Raw genomic sequence first — 15,449 nt, forward strand, 5'->3', positions numbered from 1 at the left:
CTTTAATAAAGTATAATAATTTTATAAGGAGCTGCCTCATATTAGATGTTTAGAACATAGGTAAATGTTAATGTGTTAGTCATTTGCATATGTAACTAGCCTCTTAATAGTTAGTATTTTATAAGAAAGTATACATATAAGTTTCATACTGCATACTTTCACTTTGGGCATGCATGGGGGGTTGGAGTTTGGGCTGGACTCAGATGGTTTTCTCCTTGACTGGCACGGCAAATTCCTGTATGCTTTCCCTTCAGTTCCTTTACTTGGGAAAACTTTACTCATACTTTGCCAAGAGCAAGCTACTATGATACTCATAGCACCTTGGTGGCCACGGCAACCATGGTTCCTTCTCCTCCTGCAGTACAATGTCAGGGACCCCATCACATCTTTCCAACTTTGTTGACACAGAATGAAGGTTCTTGACTCCATCCTATGTTCGTTAGCCCTCATAGCATAGTACCTATCTCTCAATTAGTAGATGCTTTCACACTTTCTGCACAAGTATCAGCCATCATTGAATCTTCTAGAAAACCTTCTACACAATGCTATTATCGCTTTAAGTGGACTTGCTTCACAGTCTGCTGTAATCTCAACTTGTTAGATCCAATAACTTGTCCTCTCCCTTTGGTTCTGGACTATCTTCTACACTTTTCATACTCTGGTCTCAAAAGTACTTCAGTCAGAGTTCATCTCGGTGCTATTACTGCTTTTTATTCACTTCTAGATAAAAAGCCATCCCCTGTATATCTCTTAGTTTCCAGATTCATGAAAACCACCAATCATGCCTCCTCCAGTTGCTTGGGAGTTTAATGTCATCCTTTCCTCTCTGATGAAACCATCGTTTGAACCATTTTCGATAACATCTCTCAAGTTTCTAACTTGGAAAGTGGTATTTCTTTTCTTTATCACATCAGCATGCCAAGTCAGTGAGCTTCAAACGCTTGTGTCTGATCCACCTTAGACAACATTCTGCATGACAGGGTGATTCTTCGCACACATCCCAAGTTCCTTCCAAAAGTCAACTTGGAATTTCATCTGAATTGATCCATAGTTCTTCCTTTCTTCTTTACAAGACCACATTTTCACCCTGGTGAAACAGCATGCCATACATTGGACTGTAAACGTGCTCTTTCATATTATTTGGATTCCACTAAACCTTATAGAATATCCACTCAACTATTCCTTTCATTTGATCCAAACAGACTCAGAGCTTCTATCACCAAGAGAACCATCTCACTTTAGCTGGTGGACAGTATTTCCTTTTATTATGTTTGGGATTGATTTTTGGTATTAAAAAATGGGATCACATTACCCCCTACTATCAAGAACTTCATTGGCTGCCCCTGGAGGCAAGAGTTCTGTTCAAATTCGCCTGTCTTTGTTCGAAATATATTCTTGGTTTGGCCCCTATGTACTTGCTCTCTCATTTCAACTTGGATTATTCCATTAGGCCTACACGCAGAATCCACATATTCATCCATTTATAAAGGCCTGCCGATATAGAAGATTCTTGGACAGAACACTCGCCTTCCAAGCAGGCCATCTGAACAGTAACATTATTACACACTCCTCATCCTATCTAAGTTTTAGAAAACTAGTAAAAACAAACTTGTACAACAGATTTTTAACCTAAGATCTCTTAAAGCCCTTCCCGTTTTTACTCTAACCAATTTGTAACCAAGTTCTCTCAAGCCTTCTTAGTACCCTGCTTACATGTACTTGACGACTTTACAGTGTGCCTATTTTCGCTGATCATGTGCTGATTGTTCCAGCTCCTCGTATCTCTGTATCCTGCTCACATGTATTCAATGACTTTTCGTTGTGCCTATCTTCGCCGATTGTCCAGCTCTTCTTATTGTAAACCGCCTCGAACTATTATGGCTTTGGCGGTATATAAAAATAAAAATTATTATTATTATAAAGTTCAAACAATGGCGACTTCCTTCTTTTCTTTCTGTCTCCCTTCCTCCCGCTGTCTGTCTTTCTTTCTGCTGTGGCTCCGCACACTTTTCTCAGTCACATCCAGCCAGGAAGGAAAGAGGAAATGATGTCAGCAAGGCAGGAGGCAGCAGAGAGAAGTCTGCAGGGTTGCAGTAGGCAACGAATATGAATCGATAGCCATTGGTGACATATCATTCCAAAAACCGAAAAATTCTAAAATTCAAAATGTCTTTGATTCAGAGCGTTTTGGATAAAGGATGTGAACCTGTACTCTGAAGTCTATGTATAAGACATACTTCTTTTGTTATATTAGCCAAGCTCCTCTAAGTAAAATTATGTCCATATAGGGTTTAATTTACAATCTGAATTGTAGGCCTCTATTTAACAAATAGAATCCAACATTTGAATCTTGCTAAATATCATCTATAAAACCTGCCTGTTATTTGTGTACCAACTGTCCCAAAGTTCCACTCAGTCTCTCTGCTATGATCTTGGCATAAATCTTTATCAGCAGCCACAGCAGCAGCATTCCCTCCCCTTACACCGCTTCCCTGTACAGCAGCAGCATTTCCCCTACCCCCCCTTTCCCTTCCCGCAGTCTGGCCGGCTCCCTTAGTCCCTTACCGCCCCCCCCCCCTTCCCTTCCTGCGGTCCCGACAAACCCGCTGATTCCAGCAACGTCTGCAGCACTCTATACACGCTGCTTCGGGGCCTTCTACTGCCCTGATTTACTCTGGTACGTCCCTGATGACATCATCAGAGACACGACAGAGCAAATCAGGGCAGTAGAAGGCCCCGAAGCAGCGTGTGTAGAGTGCTGCAGACGCTGCTGGAATAGGCAGGTTTGTAGTCGGGACTGTGGGAAGGGAAAGGGGGGGCGGCGGCAAAGGAGTAAGTGAGCAGGTCAGACGTCGGGAAGGGATGGGAGAGTCAGACCGCAAAAAAAAGTTACCAAGTGAGTGGGGAGCCGGCAAAGGAGTGTTTGTGGTCAGCGCTTCTCTTCCTGGGCCGCTATTTGGGTTCTGGTGCCGTGAGCGTGGGGTCATTTTAAGCGCTCTGCCGACCACGGAACTACAGATCAGGCAACACGGTGGTAAGAGTGCGCATGTGCGCTTAGCGTTTTATTATATTAGCTATATTGGCATCAAAGAGAAAAATGAGTTCTCTGTCTGTTGGGAAAGAATTTGATGAAATCAGACCCCCAAAATACAAGTAAGATGATATCTTGAAGAACTGAACAGGTTGGCTGTTCTGACTTTAGTGTCTCCATTGATTGACTGCCCCGTACTCTAAAACCCCTCTAGGCATGAACTTCTTACAAGACAGTTTATAAAACTCAGATTTCTTGCGAGATCTCAACAGGTGACCTCTTAGAAGAAAGAAAACTCCTGCCCAGAGATCACTTTAAAAAGAAAAAATCCTTTCCTCCCTAAACCTACTCTTGGAAACACCTCGGCAAACTGCATGAAAAAAGTGTATGTGAATACCTTTACCATTTCTGCGAGTAAAACAGTGCTTTGGTAAAACAACCTAATCCCCTTATTTTATAACCTTTAGTGCCTTCGTGCTTCACGGCAGAAAGAGCCGCACAGCCTCCTGGGATTCGTAGGCTGTAAGCCCCATTTTCACGCTCAGGTTATACTAGCATGTACACACAGATTTCGTGCTTAGGCGCTAGTTGGGCGCCAAAAAGACCAACCAAAATATTATTTAATACATGAGCTTTGCAGACTTTTAAACTACAGCACATATTACCAGTATTTAGAAAGAAGAGTGACTTGTACCCGGAGCCGAAAAAGGAAGTGCATGTTTTTATAAAATATAATGTATTAATATGGTAATAAAAGATCCCTTAGGGTTGAAACTCACTGTGATTTCTGTTTCCTTCTTTACCTGACTAGCTTTCATGAGCTGCAGTAGTAAAGACACAGCTCCGGTCATCATCTTTGTTTCTAAAATGTTTGCGGTGGATGCAAAGGGTTTACCACAGAACAGGCAAAGGTAAGAAACCATGATGTTCAGCTTCAAGGTTGCTAACGGCGAAGCCATTTGGCTTGCGATGATTGATTATTTTAATTATGTGAGATCAAGAATCTCAGTTAATATTTTACTTATTTTAGTCATCTGAGCAACATACTACAGTAATATGCAGTCTCAGTTTTCAGTGGTATATATTTGGTAGCAGTTCCTGAATATCCTTACAGACTATGGGCTCGATTCACTAAGCAAACCGATTGTGTACCGATCGGTTTGCGATCACTTTCCGACTACGGCTCGATTCACTAAACTTCCTCCAGACCCCATCTGCACCCGATCCGATCTGCGCATGCAAACGGAGTAAAAAGGCATGAAAATTTCTTAAGGCATCGATTCATGAAACCATTTCGTCCAAGCCGACTGGCCTTTACGATCCAAAAAGTTTCGACCGCTGAGGACCAGTCGCTTTACATCCTCGCTGACTATTCCTGTCTAGCAACTGAAATTTGACTCTTTATTCTCATTGACGTTCCAAATAGGATTGTATCGTATGATAGAGCTACAAGGTTTTCCAATAAAGAATTAATTTGTGACCAAATTGATTTCCAAAAGGCCAACATTTGTTTTCCCGGGTGGTTGTGGAAAGGAAAATGGTAACAGAATTTTAAAAAGCGTTGAATAAACACAAAAGATTTCTAATTAGAAAATGAATGGTATATATTGAAGAACTAAGGCCGATATTGGGCAGACTTTATTGTATGTATCTGCAGATGACAATATGATCGGACGGGCTGGAGTTAGCTTTGACGGCAACTTCAGTAGTTGGAACCTAAGGACGGTACCGGGTGGACTTTACAGTCTATGGCCCAGAAATATCAAAGAAAAAAGACAATTTAATCATGAATTGATAGGGCAAACTGGATGAACTGTTCAGGTCTATCTGCTGTCATTTGCTGGGCTGAACCAGGGGTGGGCAATTCCAGTTCTCGAGAGTCGGAGCCAGGTCAGGTTTTCAGGATCTTCACAATAAATATGCATGAGATAGATTTGCATCTCAAGGAGGCAGTGCATGCAAATCCATCTTATACATATTCATTTTGGATATCCTGAAAACCTGAGATCTGTTAGCATACAATGAAAGCAGGGCATGCAAATAGATCTCATGCAGATTCATTGGGGAAATCCTGAAAACCCGGCAGGATTGCGGCCCTCGAGGACTGACTTTGACACCCCTGTACTAGATGGTTGAGGCGGCCATTTTTATTCAGTAGCACTAGATGGTGCTGTTCTGTTATTTATTTAACTCACTGTGTCTAGGATGAACCTCTTTCTGGTCTCAAGTTGAGGATGATGGAAAGTTTATTAGGCTGTGTGGTTTCCTATCACCAAATGCTGAATTCTGAAGGCACCTACAGTAGTTCTTCACTTCTGTGTCAGCTTGTGAATGAAGGCCTTGTTGATTTTATTCCCTGCTGCAATCTAATTTTATAATGTCTCTAGTGAAAAATGATTGGAGTCCCTGGAGCGGTTTTTGGCCAAAGAACAATTACGCCTAAGCGTTGCTCTCCCTGTCGATGATTATGAAACCCAGTTTGGGTCAGAGGGCAATAACAAATTAAACTTAACTCATGAAGGTTTATTGCAACAATGGCAATGGCAAGTTATTTTAAATCGGCACTGGATTGACACTTTAAATCAGCACTGGATACACTTTATTACAATGGATAACGATGCAGTCCATGACCCACGGTAGCAAGCAGACATTACCAACAAGATAAGTACACTGTTTTGGATTCCTTTGCATCTTTTGAATGTTCGAAATTTGCAAGTTCAGCTGCAAGACATGTCGCAGCATGAATTAATTTCAACAGTGTGCGACACAATTTTGTAAGAGACCCTTAGCACCGAACCCTGGTCTCTTAGCGCATTGATTTGAGACTTTTCATTCCGACTTGTAATGCCATACCTTCTTATCATGATGGTGTTGCATATAGTAATGTTCATTTTCTCCGACTGTCTTGCTTAGATCAAAAGAAATGGATCCAATCCAAATGCCATTATAGAACTATGGTACCTTTCAAAAATAAACTTAACTAGAAATATTCAAATAAACGAATCATGTATGCAGCTTAAAGTTTTCCTGTTGGCTTCATTGATGCAGGTAATTAAGTCGCAAGATTGTGGCGGTATAGAAGAATAAAATTATTATTATTATTATTAATTATAATAGCACTCTATATTGTAATGGTTTCTCGTAATTGATGGTTTCTTTTAATTGATGGTGTTTTTAATTGTACCTAGGCCTCTAACACAAGAAGAAATCGCTCAAAGGCGGGACGTTGCAAGGCAAAGACATGCAGAAAAGAATGTGGCGGATCAGGGAAAGCAGCTCACAGAAGAAAGATCTCCCGATACTGAGTCTAAAATGACTTCAAACATTAGACAAAAAGGTATTTTTTTTCCCCCCCAACATGAAATATTTGTTAATGTTTCTAACCTCTCAACCCATTTTCTAATTTAGCAAAAACTGACTGTGGATTAAATGAAGTTTTGTGCCAAATAAAAAGCAAGGTTATATATAGCCTGGCATGCTTTAGTTTCAACGATTACAGCTAAATTAGGCATTTAGAGAAGTGCAAAGGTCAAATTACAAATTTAGCAGCATTGTGAGCAGTCTGTCGCCATCAACAGAACCTTGTTTTCTCCTTACTTTCCAAGTACCTCCCTAACCCCCCCTGTGTTATGCCTTTATTTTAAACTAATCTGCCTCTGGTAGAGTTGTTTGGCTTAGTGCTTCTCATAGGTCATGCTCTGTCTGGCAATTCAAAAGTCATAACATCATTTGCTCTTCCCCAGTGATTGGTAACAATCTGCTTCATTGCTGTTTCTCCCCGCGTCTCCCCCCCTCCAAGATCCTGTAGAAACAATTTTGCACTTAATTATTTTTTGCTTTTGATTAGGTGAAGAGCTACAGTTCACTAGTGAGATGGAGAACTTGACCTTAAAACCAGAGAAGCAGGAAGCAGACAAGGAGTCTTTTATTGCATTTGCCAGAGTGTTCAGTGGTGTGGTGAGGAGGGGGCAAAAGATCTTCGTTCTGGGACCAAAATATGATCCTGCTGAAATTTTAGCTAAGGTGAGAGGTGAAGCGGTGGTAGCAAAGTGTTAATACAAATTCATAGCTGTTGGTTAGACTTTAGACATTTTTGGAAAGTGCTGTTTTAATTTTGGGATTTCAGCAGTATTGGTAAGTATGGTGGTTCGCGGTCCCGGTCATTCGGGGTATTTTCCAACTGCGAACCGCCGACAAGGAGAGGGCAGCGGGAGAGAGCAGCCAGAGCGCCGGCGAGTGCAAGAAATCACTTGCGGTATGCACCAACCGCCTCTTCCTGCACTAAGTCGGGCCTTATCCAATCAGGAGCTGATTTGACACTCAGATCCTGATTGGATAAGGTCCAACTTAGTGCAAGAAGAGGCGGTCGGAGCATACTGCGAGTGATTTCCTGCACTCACGGTGCTCCGGCTGCCCTCTCCCGCTGCCCTCTCCAATCTCCCCCTTGAAAAACCGTAGTCGCGGATTTTCAAGATTCACGGGGTTCCTGGAACGGAACTCCCGCGAATATCGGGGGAATACTGTATTGTTAATGATGTCTTGATGCTGTTGTTTAATGAATAATAAAAACATACACATGGCTTATATATGTTATATCAGATCTGAAACATTACCAATTGTAAATGATGCTTTTTCCAAAACTGTTTTCTAGTGATAAGTAAAATACGGTATTATTAATAATGATAGATAGATTTTTGGGCCTTTTTTCCCAAATGATGCTCAAAGCAGCATAAAATATTACTAGCATGATTTAAAAGCTCCCTTCTCTATAAGGCTGACAATTTAAACGGGTATCTGATGCCATGGGAAATAAAGTGACTTGTTGACCTGTTCTTCATAGAAGGAGTGTCACTAGGGCAGTGGTTCCCAACCCTGTCCTGGAGGAACACCAGGCCAATTGGGTTTTCAGGCTAGCCCTACTGAATATGCATGAAGCAAATTTGCATGCCTATCACTTCCATCATATGCAAATCTCTCTCATGCATATTCATTAGGGCTAGCCTGAAAACCCGATTGGCCTGGTGTTCCTCCAGGACAGGGTTGGGAATCACTGCACTAGGGGACATAAGATAGGAACCATGTTTTTTCTCTGCTTCTTAACCCATTGCTGTAACCACTAGAGTAATTCCCTTTGTTCCTGTTTTGTTACTTAGAAGACAGGATTCAGTGTACAGTCAAACCTTGGTCTACAAGTGTTTTGCAAGACGAGCAAAACATTCGCAAAATCGGCGCCTCGGAAACTGAGCTTGACTCGATTTACGAGCGCCCCCCCCCCCCCCCGTCACGATCTCGCATCCCCTACTCACCCAACCACCCAAACACATGGTCTTACCCCCATCTGGCACTGGCACCAGCACCAATGCACAGGACATGCCAGTGCCCGAGGATCTGCTCTCTTCCTTGTGCTGGGCCTTGAGCTTCTGCACTTGCTCAAGGCCTTCTAGTTCTCACTCTCTCCGAGAATTTAAAACATCCATATCTATGTTTTATTAGACAGTGAGTCAATTAATATTAATCTAAAAGAACTGGATATTTAAGCATGCAATGGAGCACCTTAGATGTGAAAGAATCGGGGTTGTTTTGGGTAATGAAAGTTCCTACATAAGAGTTGTTTTTTGAACAACAAAGGGCTCCTTTTACTAAGGTACGCTAGCATTTTTAGTGCACGTACAAGATTAGCCCGAGCTAGCCGAAAAATTACTGTTGGTCGAAAGAAAAGGAGTTCTTGTCCAAATCACTAGCAATAGAAGAAATAGAGGGCAGAAAGGAGGAAGAAAGAAATGAGTGAACTTTCTCTAGGGTGCAAGACACACTAGGAGAAGTGATAAACAAAACAAATTGAGAAGAAGAAAAAATCACCGAGGCAAAGTGCTAATTTTAAAATGGAAGATGGGGCTAATTCATCTGCAGAGGGCATGAAAGGAGCTGAGCTGGAGAGAGTTGAAACAATAGAGAATAGTTTCCTGGAAGGGTTGGATGATCAACTTATTAACTTCATATACTTCATCCTGGTGCCATTAGATATTTCAGCTGCATTCGATACTATTGATCACAAGATTTTGTTGAAATATGAGAATGTATTTAAATGGTACGAGTCATTCCTTTCTCAATGATAATTTTGTGTTGTCAAAGATATCTAATCAGGAGTGCCACAAAGATTGTCACTTTCTACAACTCTCTTCAATATTTTCTTGATTCCTTTGTGCATTTTATTGAGGACCATTGGAGTAGATTATGCAGATCATACCCAGTACGTTTTCAAATTCAACAACCATACCCAAAGATGATTGAATTCTTAGGGATGAACTCAAGATGTTATTCCTTTATAAGGCTATTACAAAGATGAAACACTTTATACCAACATTAACTATGTGTATGAATGGGCTTGATACATAAGGTATATATAATGATATATGCAGATGTGATGTCTTTTGTGGTTGAATATTTTATGAATTTTGAATGCACTTATGAAATTCGCCTAGAATATTACAGAGAGCGAAAGATAAATGTTGAAATAAATAAATAAAGCAAGCTCTCTTAGGTGCCTTCAAGTGATAGATACAGGAGCAATACTGTTCCTTACAGAGAAGCAAAGAAGCAGGAGAGCTGGTTTTCTTCTATAGGCGTTCTGCTGTTCTTGCCTTGCCCTTTCTAATATAAGGGAAGCTTACAGACAGAAACAGCAAGATCATTGAAAGGGCATGAAAGCATTCCAACGTGTTGCCTGAGACAAACTTGGTCAGAAAGGGGACCAGAATCAAAATATATGTGAAATGTGTTGAAAATAAATAGCAAAATAGTATACTTTGCGGTAAATGTTCACAGCAAATACCAAAGAAAAGACAAGGTAATCTAATCATGTATTTTTCAATGGGTATAACTTATGGGCAGACTGGATGCCCATAAGTTATCTGCCGTCATTTACTATGTTACAAAAGGTTAGAGTTTCCAGGGACTCTCTGTATCTCTTTCAGATGTGGGCACACCGGCAACTGAATTTACTTGTGAGAAGTAAGTTGTGGCTGTTACTGCCTTGAGGCTGCTGCCAGGATGCCCGTTTAATTGGAATTGATACAGGGCGAATATGACTACTATGCAAATCTCGCTAAATCAATGCTACAGCATTCTAGTAAACTTTACCAAGAAATGTTCTAGAATAGGAAGCCATGAGATGAGAGGCAAACAGGGTACACTCGGGCGCAACATTAGACGGTCTTTTTTCACAGAGAGGGAGATGGATAATAAAAAAAATATATGTGAACTGCTGCTTTTGCTTGCAGAACCGAGAGTCATTTATAAATGATGCTGTCTCTCTCCAGGCAAATACTAAAGCGATGATTTTTTTTTTTCTCATGTTCAGTTGCCTTCCGGTTGTTCTCCTGCAAGCGATCTTCCGTCGGTACCGCACATGGCTTGTTCTGCACTAGAAAATCTCTACTTGCTGATGGGCAGAGAACTGGAGGAGCTCGAAGAAGTGCCACCAGGCAACGTGCTGGGTAGGACTCTGCGGAAGCATGCGTTTATGTTTCAAGATTGCTTCTTAGCTCTTGCGAGCGATTCTGCAACACTTGGCGTCGATAAACGGGCTTAAAATGTTAGAATGTATAACACGAGACCTGGTATTAGTGATGTGCACATTTTGATCCCTGTCTAATCGACTGCTTTAGCTGGTCACTGTGGGAATTTACTGCTTAGTGATGATTTCAACAGCGTGCGAAACGGGCGGGGAATGCGCTAGAATGTGAGGAGATTGCTATATGTGGAGCAGTTCAACCCCACCTCAAGAAATGCGTCTAATTGTACCACATTTTCTGCCATTCAGCTAATAGAGGTCTATTAAGAATGAGGTAATGCTGAGAACAATCCCAGCAGTTCAGGTTTTATTTATTTCTTTATTAGCGTCTTTTTATATCACTTTTCTGTAGTACAATCAAAGCTGTTTACATTTTGCCTTCAGGCACCGTCTCTGTCCCTAATGGGCTCACAGTCTCTTGTATTTAGCTGAAGTTTTACACTTACCATATGTTATATACTGTGCTGAAACTGCTAAACCTTACGAGACTTGAGTAAGAAGGAGCCTTAGGGCCTTATTTATTAAGCAGCGGTAAGGTTTTTGGGGTTAGCGTGAGGTAACTGTGAGAAACGTACTATCCAGTAACTGTGAAACCTCGGCTTTAGCTGTTTGGGGCATTTCCAGCGGTTTGGACAATTTCCTGGAGGAAAAGTCCATCGTCTGTTATTGAGACAGACACGGGGGGGAGCCACTGCTTGCCCTGGATCAGAAGCATGGGATGTTGCTACTTTTTGGGGTTCCGGAATCTTACTATTTTTTTGAGATTCTGCATGGAATCTTTTTAGGGTTCTAGAACCAATTCTTAAGTGGCAGCGAATGGCAGAGATGGAAACTGAGCTGAGGTTTACAAGGTGCGCAGTTCTCCAGATGTTTCGCTTGCGCCAACATCCCAACCGAGCACGCAAAGGGTTGTCGAACTCCTTTTACCTTGCAAATCGGCAAAGAGCTCGACCAACATGCCTGCAATTTAATCTTTGGTTGCTTCACTTATGTGGTGGAAAAACTTCTAAAAGTAAAAACAGAAATGTTCTTGTATATCTTTAGGTACTCGTAGAGTAGTAATCAGTGACAAGCAGGTCTAAAAATAGATATGTTTGTCTGCCATCTGCTCATATGAAATATGCGGGAAATTAAATTGTTTCCAAATCTTTTGGACTTGCATGGAAACTTGAAAATCTCTTCCAGATGTCGGTAAGCCGCTTGCCTTCAGAATGCACAGGAAACATCTGTAGAAGCTATGTGATACTCAGTTTGATCAGAGCCGTGCGCTTAATGAACGTTACTGCTAAAAATTAGAAACCTTAAACAGAAGGTTTGATAATAGTTTTATCTTCTGGTGTACAGCTTCAGCAGAAATTAAGGCCCTGATTCTAAAAACAGCCCACTAGTAGGTGCCTAACTTTATTTATTTTTTTTTTAAATTAGTTAATTGGCACAGATAATTGAAAGCACCATTAAAAACCAATTAAAAACCCCCAATTCTAGTGCAATGTGTCTAACGGTCCCGAACGCTAGGGTTATGCAGCTAAACCCACAAGTTGCTTGCAGAATGCTGTCAGTTATCTTTTGAATTCCGCCTTCTTCCCAGGGAGCTGCTCCTGCCCCCCCCCACCCCAGGGTTTTTTTTTTTTTTTCTGAAAACAAGTTGCCCAGAAGTGTTTCTGCTCTGCTTCCACTTCTTGAGATTTCTGCCTGGAAGAAGACGCAGAGTCACGCTGTGGAAGTCCGGAGGAAAAAAAAATAGGACATTTTTGGCTAGACTTGTTTCAATAACAACCAAGTGTCAAAAAGGTGCCCAAATCGACCATATGACCACTGCAGGGATAAAGGCATGACCCCTCACCCCACTCCCCAAGTGGTGACTGACCTCCTCCCACCCCAATAAGAGGTGAAAGTGACAGTATATACCAGACTGTATAATGGTCATTCCTCTTAGAGCAGCAAGCAGTGAAGAGATCCAGTGGACTGTAGAGAAGAGGACCCAGGCCCATATCCCGCTCTAATGGGTACATTTGTGATGGAAAGTGTGAGTGCTCCCAAAAATACAAAATACCCACCAACTGACATCTAGGTAACACTTGAAGGCATTGTGGTCTAAGGCAGTGTTTTTCAACCTTTTTACACCTATGGACCGGCAGAAATAAAAGAATTATTCTGTGGACCGGCGGTTGAAGAACACTGGGCTAAGTCGTGGGCCAGACCCCGCCCATCTCTACCCAATGTCCACCCCAGACCCCGCCCCCATAATAGTACAAATTGCACCTTCCACGTCCCTTGCCTCATCTGGAAGCCTTCCAGTTCAGGCGCAGGATGCCCGTAGGAGCCACTGTCAGTGGCTTTGTGCACTGAATCAGTTAGGAAGAGGGAGCTGGCTCAAAGATAACGCCACATCGATTGGACCGGTGGCTGAAGAACACTGTTTTGGGCCTGATGCACGTGCTGGCCCTGTGGACCGGCAGGAAATTTCTGGGGACCGGCACTGGTCCATGGACCGGTGGTTGAAGAATACTGGTCTAAGGCAATTTTCAAACTAAAAAGATAGCTGATTTTCTGGTCCAGAAATTACTCTGTTTGGCACTGGAATTTTGGACGTATTTTTACAAAATGTCCAAAAATCATATTGAAAATGCCCTGACTAAAGGCAATGTAAAATCTTAAAAACATACACAAGCTGGTTTTTAATTCAATCCAGGCTTAACCAGCGTAATTGAGTTGTTAACGGCGTTGCTCTGTTGTACCACCGCTTTCCCCAAAATGAATTTAGCCATTGTATTTTGTAACAACTAGAGTTTCTGAAACAGTTTAGAGAATCCATTCAAATAATGAGAATTGCAGTAGTCGAGCTATAGAAGAATAATAGTCCACGCTGAGCGAATCTAAAGCGAACTACTTAAAAAAAGAAACCCAACATCATCATATACCAGTAGATCTCAGCAGTCTCAATCGGAAAAATATCTTCCAAGCTAACGCTGAGTTTTACTAAGCTGCGATAGACGTTTCTACTGTGGCCCGGAGCGCTAAATGCTCCGACGCTCCTAGAATTCCTTTGAGCATTGGGGCAGTGTCGGAGCATTTAGCCTCCACCGTGGGCTTAGTGTAAGGAGCCCTAAATTATTTCCTTGAGGTTCAAAAGACAGCTTAGAATCAAATAATATATCCAAAACTTTAGCCAATCTTGCTATTGTACCACAGCCACTGGTGTATAACTAAACCAGAATATTCTTAATTTTAAATTTAAATATCAGAAGATGACCCGAGTCCAACAATCCACCAATTCAGTATCTTTGTTTTGCATTATACAAAGTATTAGAGAGAACCTCAAGAATGGGATGAAATAATTATTATTATCTGCCTAGGAAAAACTGCAGATATTCCTTCTATCCGAGAAAATGCCTAATGTTTATTTAGTCATTCAATTGTTTATCTGAACAAGTATGCTAGTGTTTTTCCTTTTGGATTGACAAAGAAAAGTTTTGACATGATATGGCTAATGCGTCGTATAAAATAAAACTAATTGCCCCAAGGCCACTCTTTGGTTGTTTCTGCTTTCAGCGCTAGTAATATCAGGGGCGAAGGTCAGATTTCAGTTGCCTGTGAAATCTTCATAATGGTGGTCTGCGGCATCGGGATTCCTGTCTGCTTATTTAGAGAACTAAGTTTCAAGTTTTCAAGTTTATTAAGAATTGTTATCTACGCAATATCATATACTTCAATGCGTATAACAATTTTTTAAAAAAAAATTAAAAAATGGGGAGGACAAAACAAGACATTGTAAACAAATTATTTACGTTCTAATACAAACTGGTACAAAAGGCAAGAGGGATGAACTACAAACTTTAAGGAAAGAAAAAGAAACAATTAGGGAAGAACTCGCATGGTGGGAGCACATGACCAGAATATAAAGTAAAATAAAGAATAGTGCGACCTACTCATAAGACTCATTAAAGACTAAAGGTTATGCTTTCTATGCTTTAAAAGTGTCCTTGTACAGAAAGCTTTTTAAGGAACGTTTGAATTTTTCTAAAGAATGTTCATTACGTAAATATAGTGGTAGAACTACCGTATTTTCACGCAAATAACACGCACCCGTATAAAACGCGCACACGAATATAGCGTGCAGAAATCACGATGATTTGCACAAAAACTTTGATATACCGCGCTCACGGGTATACCGCGCATGCTGCCCGACGCTCCTTTCGCCCGCCCTGACTTTCCGTGCGCTGTCCCGACTCTCCGTTCACCCCCCCTGACTTCCGTGCACTGTCCCCCCTTGAAGGTCTGTCCCCATCCTGAAAGCCTGATGCCCCCCCCCCCGACGTCCGATACATCCCTCCCCCCCCCCCGAAGGACCGCCGACTCCCCAACAATATCGGGCCAGGAGGGAGCCCAAATCCTCCTGGCCACGGCGATCCCCTAACCCCACCCCGCACTACATTACGGGCAGGAGGGATCCCAGGCCCTCCTGCCCTCGACGCACACCCCCCTCCCCCCCAAGAACCTCCGACCGCCCCCCAGCCGACCCGCGATCCCCCTGGCGACCCCCACGACCCCCCCACCCCCCTTCCCCGTACCTTTGGTAGTTGGGCCAGAAGGGAGCCCAAACCCTCCTGGCCACGGCGACCCCCTAACCCCACCCCGCACTACATTACGGGCAGGAGGGATCCCAGGCCCTCCTGCCCTCAACGCAAACCCCCCTCCCCCCCAAGAACCTCCGACCGCCCCCCAGCCGACCCGCGATCCCCCTGGCGACCCCCACGACCCCCCCACCCCCCTTCCCCGTACCTTTAGTAGTTGGCCGGACAGACGGGAGCCAAACCCGCCTGTCCGGCAGGCAGCCAACGAAGG

At 42.5% G+C, this 15,449-nt stretch overlaps 1 protein-coding gene across 5 annotated transcripts in view; it reads left to right on the top strand.

The window, feature by feature from the left end:
- Positions 1-15,449, top strand: part of EFL1 (elongation factor like GTPase 1) — a 192,034-nt gene that overhangs the window by 28,812 nt on the left and 147,773 nt on the right. For all 5 annotated transcript variants that reach the window (XM_033920962.1, XM_033920963.1, XM_033920960.1 and 2 more), the window contains exons 12-15: positions 3,843-3,942; positions 6,220-6,368; positions 6,879-7,054; positions 10,392-10,527. In XM_033920962.1, the coding sequence (XP_033776853.1) occupies positions 3,843-3,942; positions 6,220-6,368; positions 6,879-7,054; positions 10,392-10,527 (561 nt within the window). The remainder of the gene's footprint in view (positions 1-3,842; positions 3,943-6,219; positions 6,369-6,878; positions 7,055-10,391; positions 10,528-15,449) is intronic.

This window comes from Geotrypetes seraphini, chromosome 14, assembly GCF_902459505.1.
Source record: "Geotrypetes seraphini chromosome 14, aGeoSer1.1, whole genome shotgun sequence".
Lineage (NCBI taxonomy): Eukaryota > Metazoa > Chordata > Amphibia > Gymnophiona > Dermophiidae > Geotrypetes > Geotrypetes seraphini.